The 24,411-nt window shown below is 46.4% G+C and overlaps 1 protein-coding gene across 1 annotated transcript; it reads left to right on the plus strand.

The window, feature by feature from the left end:
* Window positions 1-37: 37 nt before the first annotated feature.
* Window positions 38-16,307, plus strand: LOC120039977 (huntingtin-like). The gene is made up of 12 exons (XM_038985297.1): window positions 38-64; window positions 2,132-2,217; window positions 3,269-3,399; window positions 6,446-6,578; window positions 6,786-6,941; window positions 7,632-7,822; window positions 9,116-9,230; window positions 9,782-9,995; window positions 12,018-12,240; window positions 14,756-14,918; window positions 15,112-15,680; window positions 16,056-16,307. The coding sequence occupies exons 2-12, from the start codon at window positions 2,188-2,190 to the stop codon at window positions 16,267-16,269; spliced, it is 2,139 nt and encodes a 712-aa protein (XP_038841225.1). The 5' UTR covers window positions 38-64; window positions 2,132-2,187; the 3' UTR covers window positions 16,270-16,307.
* Window positions 16,308-24,411: the final 8,104 nt, after the last annotated feature.

Genomic DNA, 24,411 nt, shown 5'->3' on the forward strand with positions numbered 1-24,411 from the left:
CCCCTCCCTGTCTCACCAGGTAACACCTGGTACCCTGTCCCCTCCCTGTCTGCTGTCTCACCAGGTAACACACCTGGGACCCTGTCCCCTCCCTGTCTGCTGTCTCACCAGGTAACACACCTGTACCCTGTCCCCTCCCTGTCTGCTGTCTCACCAGGTAAACACCTGGTACCCTGTCCCCTCCCTGTCTGCTGTCTCACCAGGTAACACACACCTGTACTCTGTCCCATCCCTGTCCCACCAGGTACCACACCTGGGACCCTGTCCCCTCCCTGTCTGCTGTCTCACCAGGTAACACACCTGGTACTCTGTCCCCTCCCTGTCTGCTGTCTCACCAGGTAACACACCTGGGACCCTGTCCCCTCCCTGTCTGCTGTCTCACCAGGTAACACACCTGGGACCCTGTCCCCTCCCTGTCTGCTGTCTCACCAGGTAACATACCTGGACCCTGTCCCCTCCCTGTCTGCTGTCTCACCAGGTAACACACCTGGTACTCTGTCCCTGGGACCCTGTCCCCCTCCCTGTCTGCTGTCTCACCAGGTAACACACCTGGTACTCTGTCCCCTCCCTGTCTGCTGTCTCACCAGGTAACACACCTGGGACCCTGTCCCCTCCCTGTCTGCTGTCTCACCAGGTAACACACCTGGGACCCTGTCCCCTCCCTGTCTGCTGTCTCACCAGGTAACACACCTGGGACCCTGTCCCCTCCCTGTCTGCTGTCTCACCAGGTAACACACCTGGTACTCTGTCCCATCCCTGTCTCACCAGGTAACACACCTGGTACCCTGTCCCCTCCCTGTCTCACCAGGTAACACACCTGGTACCCTGTCCCCTCCCTGTCTGCTGTCTCACCAGGTAACACACCTGGGACCCTGTCCCCTCCCTGTCTGCTGTCTCACCAGGTAACACACCTGGGACCCTGTCCCCTCCCTGTCTGCTGTCTCACCAGGTAACACACCTGGGACCCTGTCCCCTCCCTGTCTGCTGTCTCACCAGGTAACACACCTGGGACCCTGTCCCCTCCCTGTCTGCTGTCTCACCAGGTAACACACCTGGGACCCTGTCCCCTCCCTGTCTGCTGTCTCACCAGGTAACACACCTGGTACCCTGTCCCCTCCCTGTCTGCTGTCTCACCAGGTAACACACCTGGTACCCTGTCCCCTCCCTGTCTGCTGTCTCACCAGGTAACACACCTGGTACTCTGTCCCCTCCCTGTCTGCTGTCTCACCAGGTAACACACCTGGTACCCTGTCCCCTACCTGTCTGCTGTCTCACCAGGTAACACACCTGGTACTCTGTCCCCTCCCTGTCTGCTGTCTCACCAGGTAACACACCTGGTACTCTGTCCCATCCCTGTCTGCTGTCTCACCAGGTAACATACCTGATCCCCTCCCTGTCTGCTGTCTCACCAGGTATCACACCTGGTCCCCTCCCTGTCTGCTGTCTCACCAGGTAACACACCTGGTACCCTGTCCCCTCCCTGTCTCACCAGGTAACACACCTGGTACCCTGTCCCCTCCCTGTCTCACCAGGTAACACACCTGGTACCCTGTCCCCTCCCTGTCTCACCAGGTAACACACCTGGTACCCTGTCCCCTCCCTGTCTCACCAGGTAACACACCTGGTCCCCTCCCTGTCTCCTGTCTCACCAGGTAACACACCTGGTCCCCTCCCTGTCTGCTGTCTCACCAGGTAACACACCTGGTACCCTCCCTGTCTGCTGTCTCACCAGGTAACACACCTGGTACCCTGTCCCCTCCCTGTCTCACCAGGTAACACACCTGGTCCCCTCCCTGTCTGCTGTCTCACCAGGTAACACACCTGGTACCCTGTCCCCTCCCTGTCTCACCAGGTAACACACCTGGTCCCCTCCCTGTCTGCTGTCTCACCAGGTAACACACCTGGTACCCTGTCCCCTCCCTGTCTCACCAGGTAACACACCTGGTCCCCTCCCTGTCTGCTGTCTCACCAGGTAACACACCTGGTCCCCTCCCTGTCTGCTGTCTCACCAGGTAGACCTAGTTGTTTCTAGTAGTGTCGTCCTGGGGTCAGATCCATTCAGCTGTGCAGGGTTCAGAGGTCCTCATGGTCCTAGTAATTGATGAACAGTGTGTTTCTCTGTGTTTATCAGCAGGTACACTCATCAGCCATGAGAAACTCCTGCTCCAGATCAACACAGAGAGAGAGATGGGAAACATGGACTACAAACTGGGACAGGTAGGATGGAGGGAGGTAGAGAGATGGGAAACATGGACTACAAACTGGGACAGGTAGGATGGAGGGAGGTAGAGAGATGGGAAACATGGACTACAAACTGGGACAGGTAGGATGGAGGGAGGTAGAGAGATGGGAAACATGGACTACAAACTGGGACAGGTAGGAGGGAGGTAGAGAGATGGGAAACATGGACTACAAACTGGGACAGGTAGAATGGAGGGAGAGAGATGGGAAACATGGACTACAAACTGGGACAGGTAGGAGGGAGGTAGAGAGATGGGAAACATGGACTACAAACTGGGACAGGTAGGATGGAGGGAGGTAGAGAGATGGGAAACATGGACTACAAACTGGGACAGGTAGGATGGAGGGAGGTAGAGAGATGGGAAACATGGACTACAAACTGGGACAGGTAGGATGGAGGTAGAGAGATGGGAAACATGGACTACAAACTGGGACAGGTAGGATGGAGGGAGGTAGAGAGATGGGAAACATGGACTACAAACTGGGACAGGTAGGATGGAGGGAGAGAGATGGGAAACATGGACTACAAACTGGGACAGGTAGGATGGAGGTAGAGAGATGGGAAACATGGACTACAAACTGGGACAGGTAGGATGGAGGGAGGTAGAGAGATGGGAAACATGGACTACAAACTGGGACAGGTAGGATGGAGGTAGAATGAGCCATGGAGGGGAGTGAAGGAGAGAGGGGGCTAGGGAGGAAAGGGAAGACAGACAGACCAAATGTCATAGTTGTGTGTCCTTCTCTTGCATATATTTTCAGGGTCTCTCTAATTCCTCTCCTTTATTGTCTCTCTAATTCCTCTCCTTTATTGTCTCTCTAATTCCTCTCCTTTATTGTCTCTCTCTCTAATTCCTCTCCTTTATTGTCTCTCTCTCTAATTCCTCTCCTTTATTGTCTCTCTCTAATTCCTCTCCTTTGTCTCTCTCTCTCTCTCTAATTCCTCTCCTTTATTGTCTCTCTCTCTAATTCCTCTCCTTTATTGTCTCTCTCTCTAATTCCTCTCCTTTGTCTCTCTCTCCATCAGGTGTCCATCCATTCTGTGTGGCTGGGCAACAACATTACCCCTCTGAGAGAGGAAGAGTGGGGTGAGGATGAGGAAGATGATACTGATACTCCGGCCCCCGCCTCTCTTCCTACCTCTCCTATCAACTCCAGGTAAAACACACACACACACACACACACACACACACACACACACACACACACACACACACACACACACACACACACACACACACACATCTCTCTCTAACAGAAAGCAGGATACAGGTGTAGACATCCACTCCTGTTCTCTCTCTCTCTAACGTCCTCCTCTCTTCTCCCTCTACAGGAAGCATCGTACAGGTGTAGACATCCACTCCTGTTCTCTCTCTCTAACGTCCTCCTCTCTTCTCCCTCTACAGGAAGCATCGTACAGGTGTAGACATCCACTCCTGTTCTCTCTCTCTCTAACGTCCTCCTCTCTTCTCTCTCTACAGGAAGCATCGTACAGGTGTAGACATCCACTCCTGTTCTCTCTCTCTAACGTCCTCCTCTCTTCTCCCTCTACAGGAAGCATCGTACAGGTGTAGACATCCACTCCTGTTCTCTCTCTCTAACGTCCTCCTCTCTTCTCTCTCTACAGGAAGCATCGTACAGGTGTAGACATCCACTCCTGTTCTCTCTCTCTAACGTCCTCCTCTCTTCTCCCTCTACAGGAAGCATCGTACAGGTGTAGACATCCACTCCTGTTCTCTCTCTCTCTAACGTCCTCCTCTCTTCTCTCTCTACAGGAAGCATCGTACAGGTGTAGACATCCACTCCTGTTCTCTCTCTCTAACGTCCTCCTCTCTTCTCCCTCTACAGGAAGCATCGTACAGGTGTAGACATCCACTCCTGTTCTCTCTCTCTAACGTCCTCCTCTCTTCTCTCTCTACAGGAAGCATCGTACAGGTGTAGACATCCACTCCTGTTCTCTCTCTCTAACGTCCTCCTCTCTTCTCCCTCTACAGGAAGCATCGTACAGGTGTAGACATCCACTCCTGTTCTCTCTCTCTCTAACGTCCTCCTCTCTTCTCCCTCTACAGGAAGCATCGTACAGGTGTAGACATCCACTCCTGTTCTCTCTCTCTCTAACGTCCTCCTCTCTTCTCTCTCTACAGGAAGCATCGTACAGGTGTAGACATCCACTCCTGTTCTCTCTCTCTCTAACGTCCTCCTCTCTTCTCTCTCTACAGGAAGCATCGTACAGGTGTAGACATCCACTCCTGTTCTCTCTCTCTAACGTCCTCCTCTCTTCTCCCTCTACAGGAAGCATCGTACAGGTGTAGACATCCACTCCTGTTCTCTCTCTAACGTCCTCCTCTCTTCTCTCTACAGGAAGCATCGTACAGGTGTAGACATTCACTCCTGTTCTCTCTCTCTCTAACGTCCTCCTCTCTTCTCCCTCTACAGGAAGCATCGTACAGGTGTAGACATTCACTCCTGTTCTCTCTCTCTAACGTCCTCCTCTCTTCTCTCTCTACAGGAAGCATCGTACAGGTGTAGACATCCACTCCTGTTCTCTCTCTCTCTAACGTCCTCCTCTCTTCTCTCTCTACAGGAAGCATCGTACAGGTGTAGACATCCACTCCTGTTCTCTCTCTCTAACGTCCTCCTCTCTTCTCCCTCTACAGGAAGCATCGTACAGGTGTAGACATCCACTCCTGTTCTCTCTCTCTCTAACGTCCTCCTCTCTTCTCTCTCTACAGGAAGCATCGTACAGGTGTAGACATCCACTCCTGTTCTCTCTCTCTCTAACGTCCTCCTCTCTTCTCTCTCTACAGGAAGCATCGTACAGGTGTAGACATCCACTCCTGTTCTCTCTCTCTAACGTCCTCCTCTCTTCTCCCTCTACAGGAAGCATCGTACAGGTGTAGACATCCACTCCTGTTCTCTCTCTAACGTCCTCCTCTCTTCTCCCTCTACAGGAAGCATCGTACAGGTGTAGACATCCACTCCTGTTCTCTCTCTCTAACGTCCTCCTCTCTTCTCTCTCTACAGGAAGCATCGTACAGGTGTAGACATCCACTCCTGTTCTCTCTCTCTCTAACGTCCTCCTCTCTTCTCTCTCTACAGGAAGCATCGTACAGGTGTAGACATCCACTCCTGTTCTCTCTCTCTCTAACGTCCTCCTCTCTTCTCTCTCTACAGGAAGCATCGTACAGGTGTAGACATCCACTCCTGTTCTCTCTCTAACGTCCTCCTCTCTTCTCCCTTTACAGGAAGCATCGTACAGGTGTAGACATCCACTCCTGTTCTCTCTCTAACGTCCTCCTCTCTTCTCTCTCTACAGGAAGCATCGTACAGGTGTAGACATCCACTCCTGTTCTCTCTCTCTCTAACGTCCTCCTCTCTTCTCTCTCTACAGGAAGCATCGTACAGGTGTAGACATCCACTCCTGTTCTCTCTCTCTAACGTCCTCCTCTCTTCTCCCTCTACAGGAAGCATCGTACAGGTGTAGACATCCACTCCTGTTCTCTCTCTCTCTAACGTCCTCCTCTCTTCTCTCTCTACAGGAAGCATCGTACAGGTGTAGACATCCACTCCTGTTCTCTCTCTCTAACGTCCTCCTCTCTTCTCTCTCTACAGGAAGCATCGTACAGGTGTAGACATCCACTCCTGTTCTCTCTCTCTCTAACGTCCTCCTCTCTTCTCTCTCTACAGGAAGCATCGTACAGGTGTAGACATCCACTCCTGTTCTCTCTCTCTAACGTCCTCCTCTCTTCTCTCTCTACAGGAAGCATCGTACAGGTGTAGACATCCACTCCTGTTCTCTCTCTCTCTAACGTCCTCCTCTCTTCTCCCTCTACAGGAAGCATCGTACAGGTGTAGACATCCACTCCTGTTCTCTCTCTCTCTAACGTCCTCCTCTCTTCTCTCTCTACAGGAAGCATCGTACAGGTGTAGACATCCACTCCTGTTCTCTCTCTCTAACGTCCTCCTCTCTTCTCCCTCTACAGGAAGCATCGTACAGGTGTAGACATCCACTCCTGTTCTCTCTCTCTAACGTCCTCCTCTCTTCTCTCTCTACAGGAAGCATCGTACAGGTGTAGACATCCACTCCTGTTCTCTCTCTCTCTAACGTCCTCCTCTCTTCTCTCTCTACAGGAAGCATCGTGCAGGTGTAGACATCCACTCCTGTTCTCTCTCTCTAACGTCCTCCTCTCTTCTCTCTCTACAGGAAGCATCGTGCAGGTGTAGACATCCACTCCTGTTCTCAGTTCCTATTGGAGCTCTACAGCCAGTGGCTCCTCCCCGGTTCCCCTAGCAACAGACGCACCCCTGTTGTGCTCATCAGCGAGGTCGTCCGATCGGTAAGAGCACAGACTCGGTAGTTTGTTCACTCACTCAATGGTTACATTGGATTGAGGACTGAGGTGGAGACTCCCTCCAGCCATGCACTGATGCATTATGGGGTGGGGAGAGTGCACGCTTCTGGAGAAGGGGAGAGAATCACAAATTTCTTTGTTCATCATTTCCTTGGTTGTTCAGAGGTTTCTCTCTCCGTCCCGTCTCTCTAGTTGTTGGCGGTCTCTGACCTGTTCACGGAGCGTAACCAGTTCGACATGATGTTCACCACCCTGATGGAGCTGCAGAAGAGCCATCCTGCTGAAGATGAGATCGTGAACCAGTACCTGGTGCCTGCTCTCTGCAAGGCTGCAGCTGTACTGGGCATGGTGAGACACACACCACTGTTTCCCCTTTACATTCACTTTTTAGATACAGGTCTTCTACCGTCCCGTGGCAAAATAAGCTTTCAAACGGGTACATTTGGTTGGTCGCTGCTGCCAAGAGGAGGACCTGTCAAATGTTTGCTTGGAGGCCACACCATTGGCCACGCCCACAAACGTGGGTGTTTTTATATGTGTGCGCGTGTGTGTGCTTACAAAACCTGTGTGTGTGTGATAATGTGTGTGTGTGTGTGTGCTTACAAACCTGTGTGTGTGTGATAATGTGTGTGTGTGTGTGTGTGCTTACAAACCTGTGTGTGTGTGTGTGATAATGTGTGTGTGTGTGTGTGTGTGTGTGTGCTTACAAACCTGTGTGTGTGTGATAATGTGTGTGTGTGTGTGTGCTTACAAACCTGTGTGTGTGTGATAATGTGTGTGTGTGCTTACAAACCTGTGTGTGTGTGTGTGTGATAATGTGTGTGTGTGTGTGTGTGTGCTTACAAACATGTGTGTGTGTGCGTGTGTGTGTTTGTGTGTGTGTTCAGGACAAGGCTACGTCTGAACCTGTGTGTATCTGTGTGTGTGTGTTCAGGACAAGGCTACGTCTGAACCTGTGTGTATCTGTGTGTGTGTGTGTGTTCAGGACAAGGCTACGTCTGAGCCTGTGTGTATCTGTGTGTTTGTGTGTGTGTTCAGGACAAGGCTACATCTGAACCTGTGTGTCGGGTGTTGGAGCTGACCCTGCGCAGCACCCACCTCCCCAGCCGTATGGGAGCGCTGCACGGCCTTCTGTACGTACTGGAGTGTGACCTGCTGGACGACACGGTGAAACAGCTGATACCTGCTGTCTCTGAGTACATACTGAGTAACCTACGGGCCATAGCACAGTGAGTAACACACACACAAATATTATAATACCACCAATGGTATTCACTAAGCTGATGGTTTATATTATAATACCACCAATGGTATTCACTAAGCTGATGGTTTATATTATAATACCACCAATGGTATTCACTAAGCTGATGGTTTATATTATAATACCACCAATGGTATTCACTAAGCTGATGGTTTATATTATAATACCACCAATGGTATTCACTAAGCTGATGGTTTATATTATAATAACCCCAATGGTATTCACTAAGCTGATGGTTTATATTATAATACCCCCAATGGTATTCACTAAGCTGATGGTTTATATTATAATACCCCCAATGGTATTCACTAAGCTGATGGTTTATATTATAATACCCCCAATGGTATTCACTAAGCTGATGGTTTATATTATAATACCACCAATGGTATTCACTAAGCTGATGGTTTATATTATAATACCCCCAATGGTATTCACTAAGCTGATGGTTTATATTATAATACCACCAATGGTATTCACTAAGCTGATGGTTTATATTATAATACTCCCAATGGTATTCACTAAGCTGATGGTTTATATTATAATACTCCCAATGGTATTCACTAAGCTGATGGTTTATATTATAATACCACCAATGGTATTCACTAAGCTGATGGTTTATATTATAATACCACCAATGGTATTCACTAAGCTGATGGTTTATATTATAATATCACCAATGGTATTCACTAAGCTGATGGTTTATATTATAATAACCCAATGGTATTCACTAAGCTGATGGTTTATATTATAATAACCCAATGGTATTCACTAAACTGATGGTTTATATTATAATAACCCAATGGTATTCACTAAGCTGGTGGTTTATATTATAATACCCCCAATGGCATTCACTAAGTGCGTTCATTTTAAAGTAGCTAGGTGAGACAACCACATATCAGTCATATTAAGTACAACTTTCCCTCAGCAAAGACATTGCTCGTAATGTCTCTCTCTCTTTGTCTCTGTCTCTCTCTCTCTTTGTCTCTCTCTCTCTGTCTCTTTGTCTCTGTCTCTTTGTCTCTGTCTCTCTCTCTCTCTCTGATTGTCTCTCTCTCTCTGTCTCTTTGTCTCTGTCTCTCTCTCTCTCTGATTCTCTCGCTCTCTCTCTCTTTGTCTCTCTCTCTTTGTCTCTCTCTCTTTGTCTCTCTCTCTGTCTCTCTCTCTCTCTCTCTCTCTCTCTCTGTCTCTCTCTCTCTCTCTCTCTCTCTCTCTCTGTCTCTCTCTCTCTCTCTCTCTCTCTCTCTCTCTCTCTGTCTCTCAGCTGTGTGAACCTGCACAACCAGCAGCATGTCTTGGTGATGTGCGCTGTGGCCTTTTACATGATGGAGAACTACCCTCTGGATGTAGGAGCTGAGTTTACAGCTGGGGTTATACAGGTTAGTACTGTAGTACTGCTGGGGTTATACAGGTTAGTACTGCTGGGGTTATACAGGTTAGTACTGTAGTACTGCTGGGGTTATACAGGTTAGTACTGTAGTACTGCTGGGGTTATACAGGTTAGTACTGTAGTACTGCTGAGTGAGTGAGAGGGCTACACCCTGTCTTACTCTCCACTCCATCTCTCTCTCCCTCCGTCCCCCCTCCACCTCTCTCTCTCCCTCCGTTCCCCCTCCATCTCTATCTCCCTCTGTCCCCCCTTCGTCCTCTCTCTCCCCCTGTCCTCTCTCTCCCTCCGTCCCCCCTCCACCTCTCTCTCCCTCCGTCCCCCCTCCACCTCTCTCTCCCTCCGTCCCCCCTCCGTCCTCTCTCTCTCTCCGTCCCACCTCTCTCTCCCTCCGTCCTCTCTCTCCCTCCGTCCCCCCTCTACCTCTCTCTCCCTTCGTCCCCCCTCTACCTCTCTCTCCCTCCGTCCCCCCTCTACCTCTCTCTCCCTTCGTCCCCACTCCGTCCTCTCTCTCCCTCCCTCCGTCCCCCTCCACCTCTCTAGATGTGTGGTGTGATGGTATCAGCCAGTGAAGACTCGACCCCCTCAGTGATCTACCACTGTGTGTTGCGTGGGTTGGAGCGCCTCCTGCTGTCGGAGCAGCTGTCTCGTATGGACGGAGAGGCACTGGTTAAACTGAGTGTCGACAGGGTTAACATGCCCAGCCCTCACAGAGCCATGTCTGCACTGGGACTCATGCTCACCTGCATGTACACAGGTAACATCTACCTATACCTAGTATCATCTAACTAACGCTAGCTAGCTTAGCCCTGCATAACATCTACCTATACCTAGTATCATCTAACTAACCCTAGCTAGCTTAGCCCTGCTTGTACACAGGTAACATCTACCTATACCTAGTATCATCTAACTAACGCTAGCTAGCTTAGCCCTGCATAACATCTACCTATACCTAGTATCATCTAACTAACCCTAGCTAGCTTAGCCCTGCATGTACGCAGGTAACATCTACCTATACCTAGTATCATCTAACTAACGCTAGCTAGCTTAGCTCTGCATGTACGCAGGTAACATCTACCTATACCTAGTATCATCTAACTAACACTAGCTAGCTTAGCCCTGCATGTACACAGGTAACATCTACCTATACCTAGTATCATCTAACTAACGCTAGCTAGCTTAGCCCTGCATAACATCTACCTATACCTAGTATCATCTAACTAACCCTAGCTAGCTTAGCCCTGCTTGTACACAGGTAACATCTACCTATACCTAGTATCATCTAACTAACGCTAGCTAGCTTAGCCCTGCATAACATCTACCTATACCTAGTACCATCTAACTAACGCTAGCTAGCTTAGCCCTGCATGTACGCAGGTAACATCTACCTATACCTAGTATCATCTAACTAACGCTAGCTAGCTTAGCCCTGCATAACATCTACCTATACCTAGTATCATCTAACTAACGCTAGCTAGCTTAGCCCTGCTTGTACACAGGTAACATCTACCTATACCTAGTATCATCTAACTAACGCTAGCTAGCTTAGCCCTGCATGTACGCAGGTAACATCTACCTATACCTAGTATCATCTAACTAACGCTAGCTAGCTTAGCCCTGCATGTACACAGGTAACATCTACCTATACCTAGTATCATCTAACTAATGCTAACTAGCCTAGCCCTGCATGTATGTAGTTCCAAGACAACTAACTATTAGCCATTATCACAAAACGAATTATAGGTAGCTTACGCTTGCATGTACGCATGAGAATTATGTATTACACTGTAGGTGTATAACAAGTGTCCTGCCATGCTAGAGCTGGAATAAAGCTAACGTAACAATGTAGAGGCTATAGCTATCGCTAACATAACAATATAGATGCTATAGCTTTCGCTAACATAACAATGTAGAGGCTATAGCTTTCACTAACATAACAATATAGAGGCTATAGCTATCGGTAACATAACAATGTAGAGGTTATAGCTATTGCTAACATAACAATATAGAGGTTATAGCTATCGCTAACATAACAATATAGAGGCTATAGCTATCGCTAACATAACAATGTAGAGGCTATAGCTATCGCTAACATAACAAGGTATAGGCTATAGCTTTCGCTAACATAACAATGTAGAGGCTATAGCTATCGCTAACATAACAATGTAGAGGCTATAGCTATCGTTAACATAACAATGTAGAGGCATAGCTATCGCTAACATACCAATGTCAAGGCTATAGCTATCGCTAACATAACAATGTCGAGGCTATAGCTATCGCTAACATAACAATGTAGGGGCTATAGCTATCGCTAACATAACAATGTAGGGGCTATAGCTATCGCTAACATAACAATGTAGGGGCTATAGCTATCGCTAACATAACAATGTAGAGGCTACAGCTTTCAATAACATAACAATGTAGAGGCTACAGCTATAGCAGCTAACAACTAACATAATAAAGTAAATAGCTAATGCTAACATTTCTAAGAATCCCCTTTCTTCCCAGGACAGGAAAACAAGATTCCCTCCTACGACCAATTAACTAACCCCAATCCTACAAACTCCTCCCTCACAAACTAGCCTGGGTACCAGTCTGTTTAGCTAACATTACACATTTGCAATGACAGAGTACAAGGTGTGGAATGTTAGCCACACAGACTGATACCCAGGCTACCCCCAAACCAGCTTTGTCTAAGAATAAAAATAACCCAACTTTTCCATCAAACAATCGTTTAATAATTTAATAATCACGACGAATCACCCTCTCATCCTCCCAGCGGTGCGTACCTCAGCGTCGACAGCAGAGTCAGCGTTGGGGTCAGAGGTGATGGGGTCAGAGGTTAGAGGTCAGGGGTCAGAGGTTACCTCGGGTCCTGTTGCTTTCTCCTCAGGCAAGGAGAAGGCCAGCCCTGGTCGCCCGGCCGGCGCTGTCGACCCTCAGGCCCCCGACAGCGAGTCTGTCATCGTTGCCATGGAGAGGGTCTCTGTGCTCTTCGACAGGTAAGGTGGTGACGACAACACGGCTGGACATAAACACGTCTACACACAACACTCTATCAGACACACACAACACTCTATCAGACACACACACAACACTCTATCAGACACACACACAACACTCTATCAGACACACACAACACTCTATCAGACACACACAACACTCTATCAGACACACAACACTCTATCAGACACACACAACTGTATCAGAAACACACAACTGTATCAGACACACAACACTCTATCAGACACACACAACACTCTATCAGACACACAACACTCTATCAGACACACAACTCTCTATCAGACACACAACACTCTATCAGACACACACACACCACTCTATCAGACACACACACAACTCTATCAGACACACAACACTCTATCAGACACACACAACTGTATCAGAAACACACAACTCTATCAGACACACAACACTCTATCAGACACACACAACTGTATCAGACACACACAACACTCTATCAGACACACACAACACTATCAGACACACAACACTCTATCAGACACACAACTCTCTATCAGACACACAACACTCTATCAGACACACACACACCACTCTATCAGACACACACACAACTCTATCAGACACACAACACTCTATCAGACACACACAACTGTATCAGAAACACACAACTCTATCAGACACACAACACTCTATCAGACACACACAACTGTATCAGACACACACAACACTCTATCAGACACACACAACACTATCAGACACACAACACTCTATCAGACACACAACTCTATCAGACACACAACACTCTATCAGACACACACAACACTCTATCAGACACACAACTCTCTATCAGACACACACACAACACTCTATCAGACACACAACACTCTATCAGACACACACAACACTCTATCAGACACACACACAACTCTATCAGACACACAACACTCTATCAGACAAACACAACTGTATCAGAAACACACAACTCTATCAGACACACAACTCTCTATCAGACACACACCACTCTATCAGACACACAACACTCTATCAGACACACACACCACTCTATCAGACACACACACCACTCTATCAGACACACAACACTCTATCAGACACACACACAACTCTATCAGACACACAACACTCTATCAGACACACACAACTGTATCAGACACACAACACTCTATCAGACACACACACACCACTCTATCAGACACACACACAACTCTATCAGACACACAACACTCTATCAGACACACACAACTGTATCAGACACACACAACACTCTATCAGACACACACCACTCTATCAGACACACAACACTCTATCAGACACACACAACTGTATCAGACACACACAACACTCTATCAGACACACAACACTCTATCAGACACACAACACTCTATCAGACACACAACTCTCTATCAGACACACAACACTCTATCAGACACACACACCACTCTATCAGACACACAACACTCTATCAGACACACACAACTGTATCAGACACACAACACTCTATCAGACACACACAACTGTATCAGACACACAACACTCTATCAGACACACACAACTGTATCAGACACACAACACTCTATCAGACACACACAACTGTATCAGAAACACACAACTCTATCAGACACACAACACTCTATCAGACACACAACTCTATCAGACACACAACACTCTATCAGACACACACACAACACTATCAGACACACAACACTCTATCAGACACACACAACACTATCAGACACACACAACACTATCAGACACACAACACTCTATCAGACACACAACACTATCAGACACACACAACACTATCAGACACACACAACACTATCAGACACACACAACACTATCAGACACACACAACACTATCAGACACACACAACACTATCAGACACACACAACACTATCAGACACACACAACACTATCAGACACACACAACACTATCAGACACACACAACACTATCAGACACACACAACACTATCAGACACACACAACACTATCAGACACACACAACACTATCACACACACACAACACTATCAGACACACACAACACTATCAGACACACACAACACTATCAGACACACACAACACTATCAGACACACACAACACTATCAGACACACACAACACTATCACACACACACAACACTATCAGACACACACAACACTATCAGACACACACAACACTCTATCAGACACACACAACACTCTATCAGACACACACAACACTCTATCAGACACACATAACGTCATATTTCATCCAGTGGTGCTTCAGGACATTACTGTTATCTGCTAAATGAATGTAATGGAAACAGTTTGCTCATATCAACCATAGTAATAGACTGTTATATATCTGGTTTTCCATGTCCGTTATTCCTGGTCTTCTGGGTCTATTTTCTAACAATGTACCCATTCTTTTTGGGGTCTATTTTCTAACAATGTACCCAGTCTCACAGTTGTTTTCTGATGTCTGCTTTTCCATGTCCGTTATTCCCCGATATTTCCTACATTGTTGTCCCAGGATCCGTAAGGGTTTCCCCAGCGAGGCACGGGTGGTGGCCAGGATTCTTCCTCAGTTCCTGGACGACTTCTTCCCTCCGCAGGACGTCATGAACAAGGTCATCGGAGAGTTCCTGTCCAATCAGCAGCCTTACCCACAATTCATGGCTACCGTCGTCTACAAGGTCAGTGTGAGAGTGGTGGACAGTAAAGGTGGGTATGTGACAGACAACTCCATGTGACAGACAACTCACTCTCTTTTGCTACCCCGCCATCTCTCTCTCCATCCCTCTCTCTTTCTCGCTCTCCCACCTGGGTTCTGCTGTCTTTGTCGAACTCTCTCCTCCCTCTCCCTCTCTCTCTAACTCTGTCTCTCAGGTGTTCCAGACCCTCCATGCTACAGGCCAGTCCAGTATGGTGACAGACTGGGTGTTACTGTCTCTATCTAACCCTCCCTCTCTCTCTAACTCTGTCTCTCAGGTGTTCCAGACCCTCCATGCTACAGGCCAGTCCAGTATGGTGACAGACTGGGTGTTACTGTCTCTATCTAACCCTCCCTCTCTCTCTAACTCTGTCTCTCAGGTGTTCCAGACCCTCCATGCTACAGGCCAGTCCAGTATGGTGACAGACTGGGTGTTACTGTCTCTATCTAACCCTCCCTCTCTCTCTAACTCTGTCTCTCAGGTGTTCCAGACCCTCCATGCTACAGGCCAGTCCAGTATGGTGACAGACTGGGTGTTACTGTCTCTATCTAACCCTCCCTCTCTCTCTAACTCTGTCTCTCAGGTGTTCCAGACCCTCCATGCTACAGGCCAGTCCAGTATGGTGACAGACTGGGTGTTACTGTCTCTATCTAACTTCACCCAGAGAACCCCAGTTGCCATGGCCATGTGGAGTCTGTCTTGCTTCTTCATCTCTGCCTCCACCTCCCAGTGGGTCTCTGCTCTGTATCCTTACTAGAGAGGGACGGGTGTAGTGTGTCTGTCTGTCTGTCTGTCTGTCTGTCTGTCTGTCTGTCTGTCTGTCTGTCTGTCTGTCTGTCTGTCTGTCTGTGGGTCTCTGTGTCTGTATCCTTACTAGAGAGGGGGACGGGTGGGGGTGTAGTCTGTGTCTGTCTGTCTGGGTGTCTCTGTGTGCGTATCTCTGTGTGCGTATCTCTGTGTGTGTCTCTGTGTGTGTGTGTGTGTGTGTGTGTGGTTGTGTGTGTGTCTCTGTGACTGTGTGTGTGTGTCTCTGTGTCTCTGTGTATGTCTCTGTGTGTGTGAGTGGTAGAGAAGTAGAAGTCATATTGTCCTCCATCTCTCCTTAACCCTCCCCCCCAGCCTGCCCCATGTCATCAGCCGTATGGGTAAGAGTGACGTGGTGGACATCAGCCTGTTCTGTCTGGTAGCCCTGGACTTCTACAGACACCAGCTAGATGAAGAGTTGGACCGCAGAGCCTTCCAGTCGGTCTTCCAGACCGTAGCCTCACCTGGCAACACCTATCAGCAACTACTGGACTGTCTGCAGAGTATCCACCAAGACACATCACTCTGAGAGAGAGAGATGTAGCTCCTATCACCAGACATCAGAGAGAGAGGGGGGGGGGGGGGGCAGAGGGAGAGACAGAGACAGGGAGGGAGACGGAGAGAGGGAGACGGAGGGAGGGAGAGAGAGACGGAGGGAGGGAGAGAGAGACGGAGGGAGGGAGAGAGAGACGGAGGGAGGGAGGGAGAGAGAGACGGAGGGAGGGAGGGAGAGAGAGACGGAGGGAGGGAGGGAGAGAGAGACGGAGGGAGGGAGAGAGAGAGGGAGGGAGGGAGAGAGAGACGGAGGGAGGGAGAGAGAGACGGAGGGAGGGAGGGAGAGAGACGGAGGGAGGGAGAGAGACGGAGGGAGGGAGAGAGACGGAGGGAGAGAGAGACGGAGGGAGGGAGGGAGAGAGAGACGGAGGGAGGGAGAGAGGGACGGAGGGAGGTAGAGAGAGAGAGAGAGACGGAGGGAGGGAGACAGGGAGAGAGAGACGGAGGGAGGGAGGGAGACAGACAGAGGGAGACGGACGGAGGGAGGGAGGGAGACAGACAGAGGGAGAGAGAGAGACAGACAGAGGGAGACAGAGGGAGACAGAGGGAGACAGAGGGAGACAGAGGGAGACAGAGGGAGAGAGAGGGAGAGAGAGGGAGAGAGAGGGAGAGAGAGGGAGAGAGAGAGAAAGGGAGAGACAGTGACAGAAGGAGAGGGGGAGACCAAACGGACGGACACACAACTAGTCTTTCTTTGTCCAAATCAGATGGCCTCATCTCCTTTCCCTCTCAGCCGCTGACCTGACATAGTTGAAGAGCCAAAAGGAAAGCGACATGACAGATGATGTAGTGTCTTACTGTACTAGACATACAGGAAAGCAGAGAGCTGACAGAGGAAGGAAGCCAATTTTAGAGTGTTAGGACACTGCTAGCTAGCTTCAGGCCCGTACTTGACTCTCTCCCTTCTAGAGAAATAATTGAAAGCAATAATAATTGTCTCATTAAGATTATTTGGGTTCCGCCTGCACCCTCGTTTCCCCCCGGACCATTCATTAAGACGGACAACAACACACCCACTCGTACATGACATGAGGGACTTCTAGCACCTTGATGACGAACTAAGAAAAATAATATTCAATCCTCCCCCCCAAAAAAGAGTAAAAAAACCTGGAATTGTATATTTTCCTGTGAGAACTTGTACTTCATTGGTTGTGGTGTGAAATCAAGATACGATAAAAAAAAAAAATCTAAAGTATTTCCTAATATTTAAAAGTTCCATACTTCTATTTTTCAGTGTGTTGTTTTGTTACAAACGGCAAAGTAATGATTTAAACTGACTGCAGGTGTTGCTTTGATAGATGGGTCTATTGCATCCCAAAGTATACTCTACTCCCTACTTTGGTAAAGTAGTGCACTATATAGGGAATATGGTGCCATAGGGCTCTGGTCTAAAGTAGTGTACTATATAGGGAATAGGGTGCCATATGGCTCTGGTCTAAAGTAGTGCACTATATAGGGAATAGGGTGCCATTTGAGAAACAACCAGGGTGATGGGCCTGCTCGATGTTGTTAATAATTATCAATCTATCTTTGTATTCTTTATTTTTTTAATTAATTCACTCTCTCTCTCTCTCTTTCCTCACACCACTATGACAAAGAGGAGAGAGAGAGAAAGTTATTTTACGTATCTTTCAGAGTTAAAGTGATATCTTAATAGCCATAGTAATCTACTTCTTAAAAAGCTGAGATTGTATCGTTGTCACTACGGATGGACGGACGGACGGACGCAGAAAGACAGGCGAGGTGTTCACTGTTAGCATGTTGCGGTGAACTATCTAGCCTAGGTAGAGTCCTAAATGGTACCCTGTTCTCTATATAGTGGACTACGTTTGACCAGGGCTATGGTCAAAAGTAGTGCACTTTGCAGGGAATAGGGCTCGAGGAGGAGACACCTATAACCCAACCTGTCCCGTTTCTGTCACCGTCCCTATATCAGAAGTAGGGTACCATTTAGGATTCAGCCTCTGAATCCCTTTGTGTTGTTTTTAAGATGTGATTATTATTATGATGACTGGACTGGAAGGACTTTCACAGTCCTCTTTTAAAGGAGAAGAATCTGCATAGATAATGAATTAATTTATCTTAAACTTAAAGCCATGATGGTGAATGAATGAGAACTACTGTAAAGAGACGTGAGGATGATGAGCGATGAAGAAACTGTAATGGACATTGAGATGACTGACGGGTGGTGTTTTTTTTACTGTGTCTCAGTGTCTTGCACACACACACACACACACACACACACACACACACACACACACATTATGGCATGTCCTACGATTCCCCTTGTCATTTCAAATGGACACACACACACATTGCGCTGCATGCTTTGCTGTTGAACTGAACGTCCGCTGGCCAGAAGCATAAGGTGGCCATTTTATTGACCTTTAAGATGCCCGACAGGTTGGTCGACTGACCTCCTCACAATGTTTTTGATGCACTGGCCTTGACAGACTCAATAATGTCCTATTGTCCTCCTGTGTGTTTAAACTGATGCATGGCCTCTTCTTTCCTAGCTGTTAGTTAGATCACTCTATCGTTGATTTGATCGATTGGTTGATTCGTTTCCATGTATTTCTATGGTAACTGTCGCCAGGCCCGACGATAGAGGATGTATTTCTATGGTGACTGTCGTCGGACCCGACGATAAAGGATGTATTTCTATGGTGACTGTCGCCGGGCCGACGATAGAGGATGAGGGGCAACACAAACCATCCAAAGGGGGACCTTGTAACCATAGCGACCAACAGCAATCTTTGACACATCAACAGGTTGGGGACGGGAATTAGTCCTTCAGTTGTGTTTTTTATTTTTTTAAATCAGAGCTTTAAAATGGCTCCCTATGCAGTGCACTTCTTTTGACCAGGGGTCCATAGGGTCGTAGTGCACTGCATAGGGAATAGGGTGGTATTTCAGGATACACTCAGAAAGACTGGGCCCTTTGGTCATCAGTAGAGTAAGGCATCCTATTCCCAGTCAGAACGGCCCGTAGTCCAAAGTAGTGCACGATAAAGGGAACAGGGAGCCATTTTGGAACGGCTATGTTGTGATGTATCAGATTTGACTGTAGTACAGTCCAGTCAATACCGTGTAGAATTCACCTAATAAATCAGGATTAAGCCCCTCCCTTGTTGCTTGCTGTTTTTAAGGTTATGGGGACGTCCCAAACGACATCCTATTCCCTATATAGGGTCCCGTTTTGGGACGCACACTATCAAATACTTGTGATGGAAATTCCCCCGGGAGGTCAATCCATCCCACCAGACACCATGGTGTTGGGTCAGTACAGATTAGGATTTAAATGTGTCCATAGTCAGCTAGTTAGTCCCATTCTCTCTATATATAAACCCCCCCCAGTCATGTATTTGGGTAAAACACCAACGTTTGGGCATCACGGTTTCTTCTTCAGTCCCTGAATGACTGGGGGGGGTGGGGGGTGGGGGGGGGGGTTATATATACAGAGAGAGTTTGACTGTGTATTTTTTTATAGCTTCCTGTTTATTCTCTGTTAGTCAGCACCTCTCCACTAAGTAATGTTCTCTGGGTGTGCACCAGTTCTTTTTAATAGTCACCAAGTTAACACTAAATCAGACACTTATTTTTAACGTCTGAAAACCCTAAGTGACTTGGTTTAGATTGTTCTACAGTAACTCTGACATCACATCAGATAAAACTCAGTTAGTCTGCCTCTAGTTAAGATATGGACCCAGATAAAACTCATTCAGTCTGCCTCTAGTTGTTAAGATATGGACCCAGATAAAACTAATTTAGTCTGTCTCTAGTTGTTAAGATATGGACCCAGATAAGATATGGACCCAGAGGTCGACTGACTTTTAAAATCCATTTTTAGGTTAAAAGCTAAACTGACCTAAGTTCAGTGTCTTCAGTGGTCGCTAACCCTGGTCTAGAAGGGCTGCAGTGTGTGTGTGTAGGTTTTTATTCCTGCCCGGCACTAACACACATCATTCAGCTAACCAAGATCTTGATGATTGTGATAAACATAAAAGCAGTTGTGTTAGTGCTGGGCTGGAACAAAAAAGCCTGCACCCTGTACCTCTCCGGGACCAGGGTTGGCCAACCTTGTCCTACATGGTCTGAACAGAAGCACATGTGATGTGAGATTCTTCCCCAGGAGGTTTTCATTGGTCATCGGGAGGCTATGATAGAATCAGAACTCTCATTCTACGGAGAGAATTAGAATTCTGTTCACTCCATTCTGGAGCCTCTGCTGCTACACAACCGGGTTGTATTCTGTTCTGTCACACTTTCTCTCTCTTGTCTGCAAGGAGATATACTGTTCATTCAAATATTCTCTATTGAATTTAAAAGGCAATATTTTAACTTGATCAATTACTGGAGATGATATGATGTAGAAATGAATAAAGTATTTAAAAATGTAAAAGACAATTGCATGTCTGTTTTGTGTGTGTGTGTGTTTCCTTTGTAAATTAATGTCTTATCTTTTAAAATATATGAATTCCACTACTGTTTAGATAACACATTAGCTTCCATGCCATGCTGTTAACTTCAAGCAAAGATATCAGGCAGGATAAGGTGGTTGTGGAGGTGTTTAGACCCATGTTTAAGGGGGGGGGGGGGGGGGTGTTTAAGCCTCACACACTGTTGGGCAGGAAGAGAACAACCGATGAACAGAGATTTTAAGGATTTTCCGACCTGCAATATTTGATCATGTACAGTAGTCTACTGTAGTGTAAAGTGTATATCTGTTTCTCTGATTAAGGCGGCATCCTATTCCCTATGTATCGCAGCCCTATGCATCCTGGTCAAAAGCAGTGCACTACATAGGGATTAGCGTGCTGTTTGGGGAAAAACGGAATGAAGACACCCAATTTAGACCTGCCCAGACACGGCTGCCGTCACAGACTGTCAACCGAGGTGGCTGTGATGTCATCTCAGTCCTGTGTAGTCTACACACCGGGGGCGTTTTAATAGTTGTTAAGAGTATTAAACCCAGATTAACCACTAGCCATGTGGCTCACATAGTGTGCATCCCTAAATGGCCCCCTATTCCCTATGTAGTACACTGGACCCTGGTCAAAAGCAGTGCACTACACAGGGAATAGGGCGCCATATGGCTCTCGTACAGTAGGCTACTGCACAACTGGACATTTGTAAGGATTATCTCTGTTCAAGGTTTGACTAAGTAGTCAAACAATATTTATCTATACTGAACAAAAATATAAATGCAACATGTAATGTGAAATTTTAAAAAATCCCAGATATTTTCCATAAGTGCAAAAAGCTTATTTCTCTCCAATTTTGTGCACAAATGTGTTTTTATATCCCTGTTGGGGAGCATTTCTCCTTTGCCAAGATAATCCAGCCACCTGACAGATGTGGCATATCAAGAAGCTGATTAAACAGCAGGATAATTACACAGGTGCACCTTGTGCTGGGGACAATAAAAGGCCACTTTAAAATGTGCAGTTTTGTCACACAACACCACAGATGTCTCAAGTTTTGAGGGAGCGTGCAATTGGCATGCTGACTGCAGGAATGTCCACAGGAGCTGTTGCCAGAGATTTTAATGTTAATTTCTCTACCATAAACTGCCTCTGACGTGGGGGTGGTGGTGTGGTGCTGAGAAGTATTTCTCTCTGTAATAAAGCAATTTTGTGGGGGAAAACTAATGCTGATTGGCTGGGCCTGGCTCCCCAGTGGCAGGGATGCAAACTGGTGAGGGCCCAAAAAGGTGACACTTTTTTGTGTTACACTGAAACAAATAAATCCCTGCTAGGTGGAAATGCAGGTTTTAACTAATTAAACAACAAAGAATATGATCTACATGATCACTCGCTGTGTATAAAATAAAAAGTGGTTCATGTGAAACTCACAGCTAAAAAATGTAAAGAAAGTGTTGGCTCTGTTTTTTACTTAACAAATAAGGAACACTTAAAATGTGCACTTAAAAATCATAACAATTTTAATCAAAGTACAGCTGTAGACAGAAGTCAAAGATCAAACATCACACATACAACTGATGTCTCTCCTGAGTTCTGCCCCTTAGGAAAAGTCCAAAGTTATTTTATTAAGCTCGAAGTCCAGCCCTAGTGATGTCACAGCATACTTCATTACATTCTACTCATCAGACCAAGCCCATGCATACACAGCTATACAAACTTGCAAGAGAGATACAATAGTTCCAGTGTTTTCTATGGGCTCAGCAGTAAATGTCCCCATGTTGATTTATAGAGGTATGTCTGACTAGTCTCTTATCTATTTTACTCCCATGCAGGGTTCTGTGTTTATCTTTGAAGTGCTTTCTCACAGACCCCATGCAATAATTCACACATCTCTCAGACCGTTTTTTTTATAAGAGGCAGAGACTTAGAAAAGACTGGAACAATTCTAAAACCTTATAATGAATATATGTATATTGTTAATCTGTAGTCCAGGACCCTATAAATGTGGACCCTATAAACACTTCCCCTTCTATTAATACAATATATTACAATCAATTATTATATTACATCAAACATTTGGTACATGACCCCAATTTGACTCCATCAAAAGAAATCCAATGTTATTTGTTGCCTAGACTTTATTGCAAATGACACTCAAGTCTTGAGAAAAAACAATACACTAATATTGCAGTTGCCATGACAGCCTTTATAATAGAACGCTTGTTACCATGACAGCCTTTATAATAGAACGCTTGTTACCATGACAGCCTTTATAATAGAATGCTTGTTACCATGACAGCCTTTATAATAGAACGCTTGTGACCACACACATCTAAATATTGCTCTTGGGGGGGGAAAAAACGTCTTAAAAGTAGAAATAGAATGAAACAAACCATCAAGTGCACATGGCTACATGTGTGCAAAAATAACGTTCACTGAGTAAAAAAACTAAATAATCCCCCTTCACTCACACAAAAGTGTTATTGTCAAGTTCAACACAACAAAAGCAATATCTTTGGGCTACACTGCACGTTATTACATTGTACACTTTCTGCCTGTGGACATCTGTTCTACAATGTGCCAGCAGAGCAGGATACCCTTTGTTGGCATAACTGATCTGTTTCAGGCAGAGAACACACCTGGCATACCCCTTTTTATCAACTGTATTGAAAGAGGGAAAGTGTGTGGTGTTCCTTTCACCTCTATACTGGCATCCAGCTTAAGCCAGGCCCAGCTCCAGCTACACTTGATCCCCGAATCCACTTGTTTAACAAGCAACGCCTTATTTTTACCTAATTCTATCATTCTGAAAATTAACCACATATAGGGAAAACATTAGTTCACAGATAGTAGTTAGTTTGTTAACTAGTTAACATTTCACACAGATTGCCAGGGTCCAGTAAGCAACTAAGCGATATAACTTGAGGAACTGCAAGGAGTTGTACCAGTACTATAGCGCATTGGTTAGGTTACTAACGTTAGCTCATCTTTTTTTTATATATTTTTTTTTATTTCACCTTTATTTAACCAGGTAGGCAAGTTGAGAACACGTTCTCATTTACAACTGAGACCTGGCCAAGATAAAGCAAAGCAGTTCGACACAAACAACAACACAGAGTTACACATGGAGTAAAACAAACATACAGTCAATAATACAGTAGAAAAATAAGTATATACAATGTGAGCAAGTGAGGTGAGATAAGGGAGGTGAAGGCAAAAATATATATATATAAATAAATATAAAATAAAAATATAAAAAAGGCCATGGTGGCAAAGTAAATACAATATAGCAAGTAAAAACACTGGAATGGTTGGTTTGCAGTGGAAGAATGTGCAAAGTAGAGATAGAAATAATGGGGTGCAAAGGAGCAAAATAAATAAATAAATACAGTAGGTAAAGAGGTAGTTGTTTGGGCTAAATTATAAATGGGCTATGTACAGGTGCAGTAATCTGTGAGCTGCTCTGACAGCTGGTGCTTAAAGCTAGTGAGGGAGATAAGTGTTTACAGTTTCAGAGATTTTTGTAGTTCGTTCCAGTCATTGGCAGCAGAGAACTGGAAGGAGAGAATTGGTTTTGGGGGTGACCAGAGAGATATACCTGCTGGAGCGCGTGCTACAGGTGGGTGCTGCTATAGTGACCAGCGAGCTGAGATAAGGGGGGACTTTACCTAGCAGGGTCTTGTAGATGACCT

This window comes from Salvelinus namaycush, unplaced genomic scaffold, assembly GCF_016432855.1.
Source record: "Salvelinus namaycush isolate Seneca unplaced genomic scaffold, SaNama_1.0 Scaffold3153, whole genome shotgun sequence".
NCBI classification, from domain to species: Eukaryota; Metazoa; Chordata; class Actinopteri; order Salmoniformes; family Salmonidae; genus Salvelinus; species Salvelinus namaycush.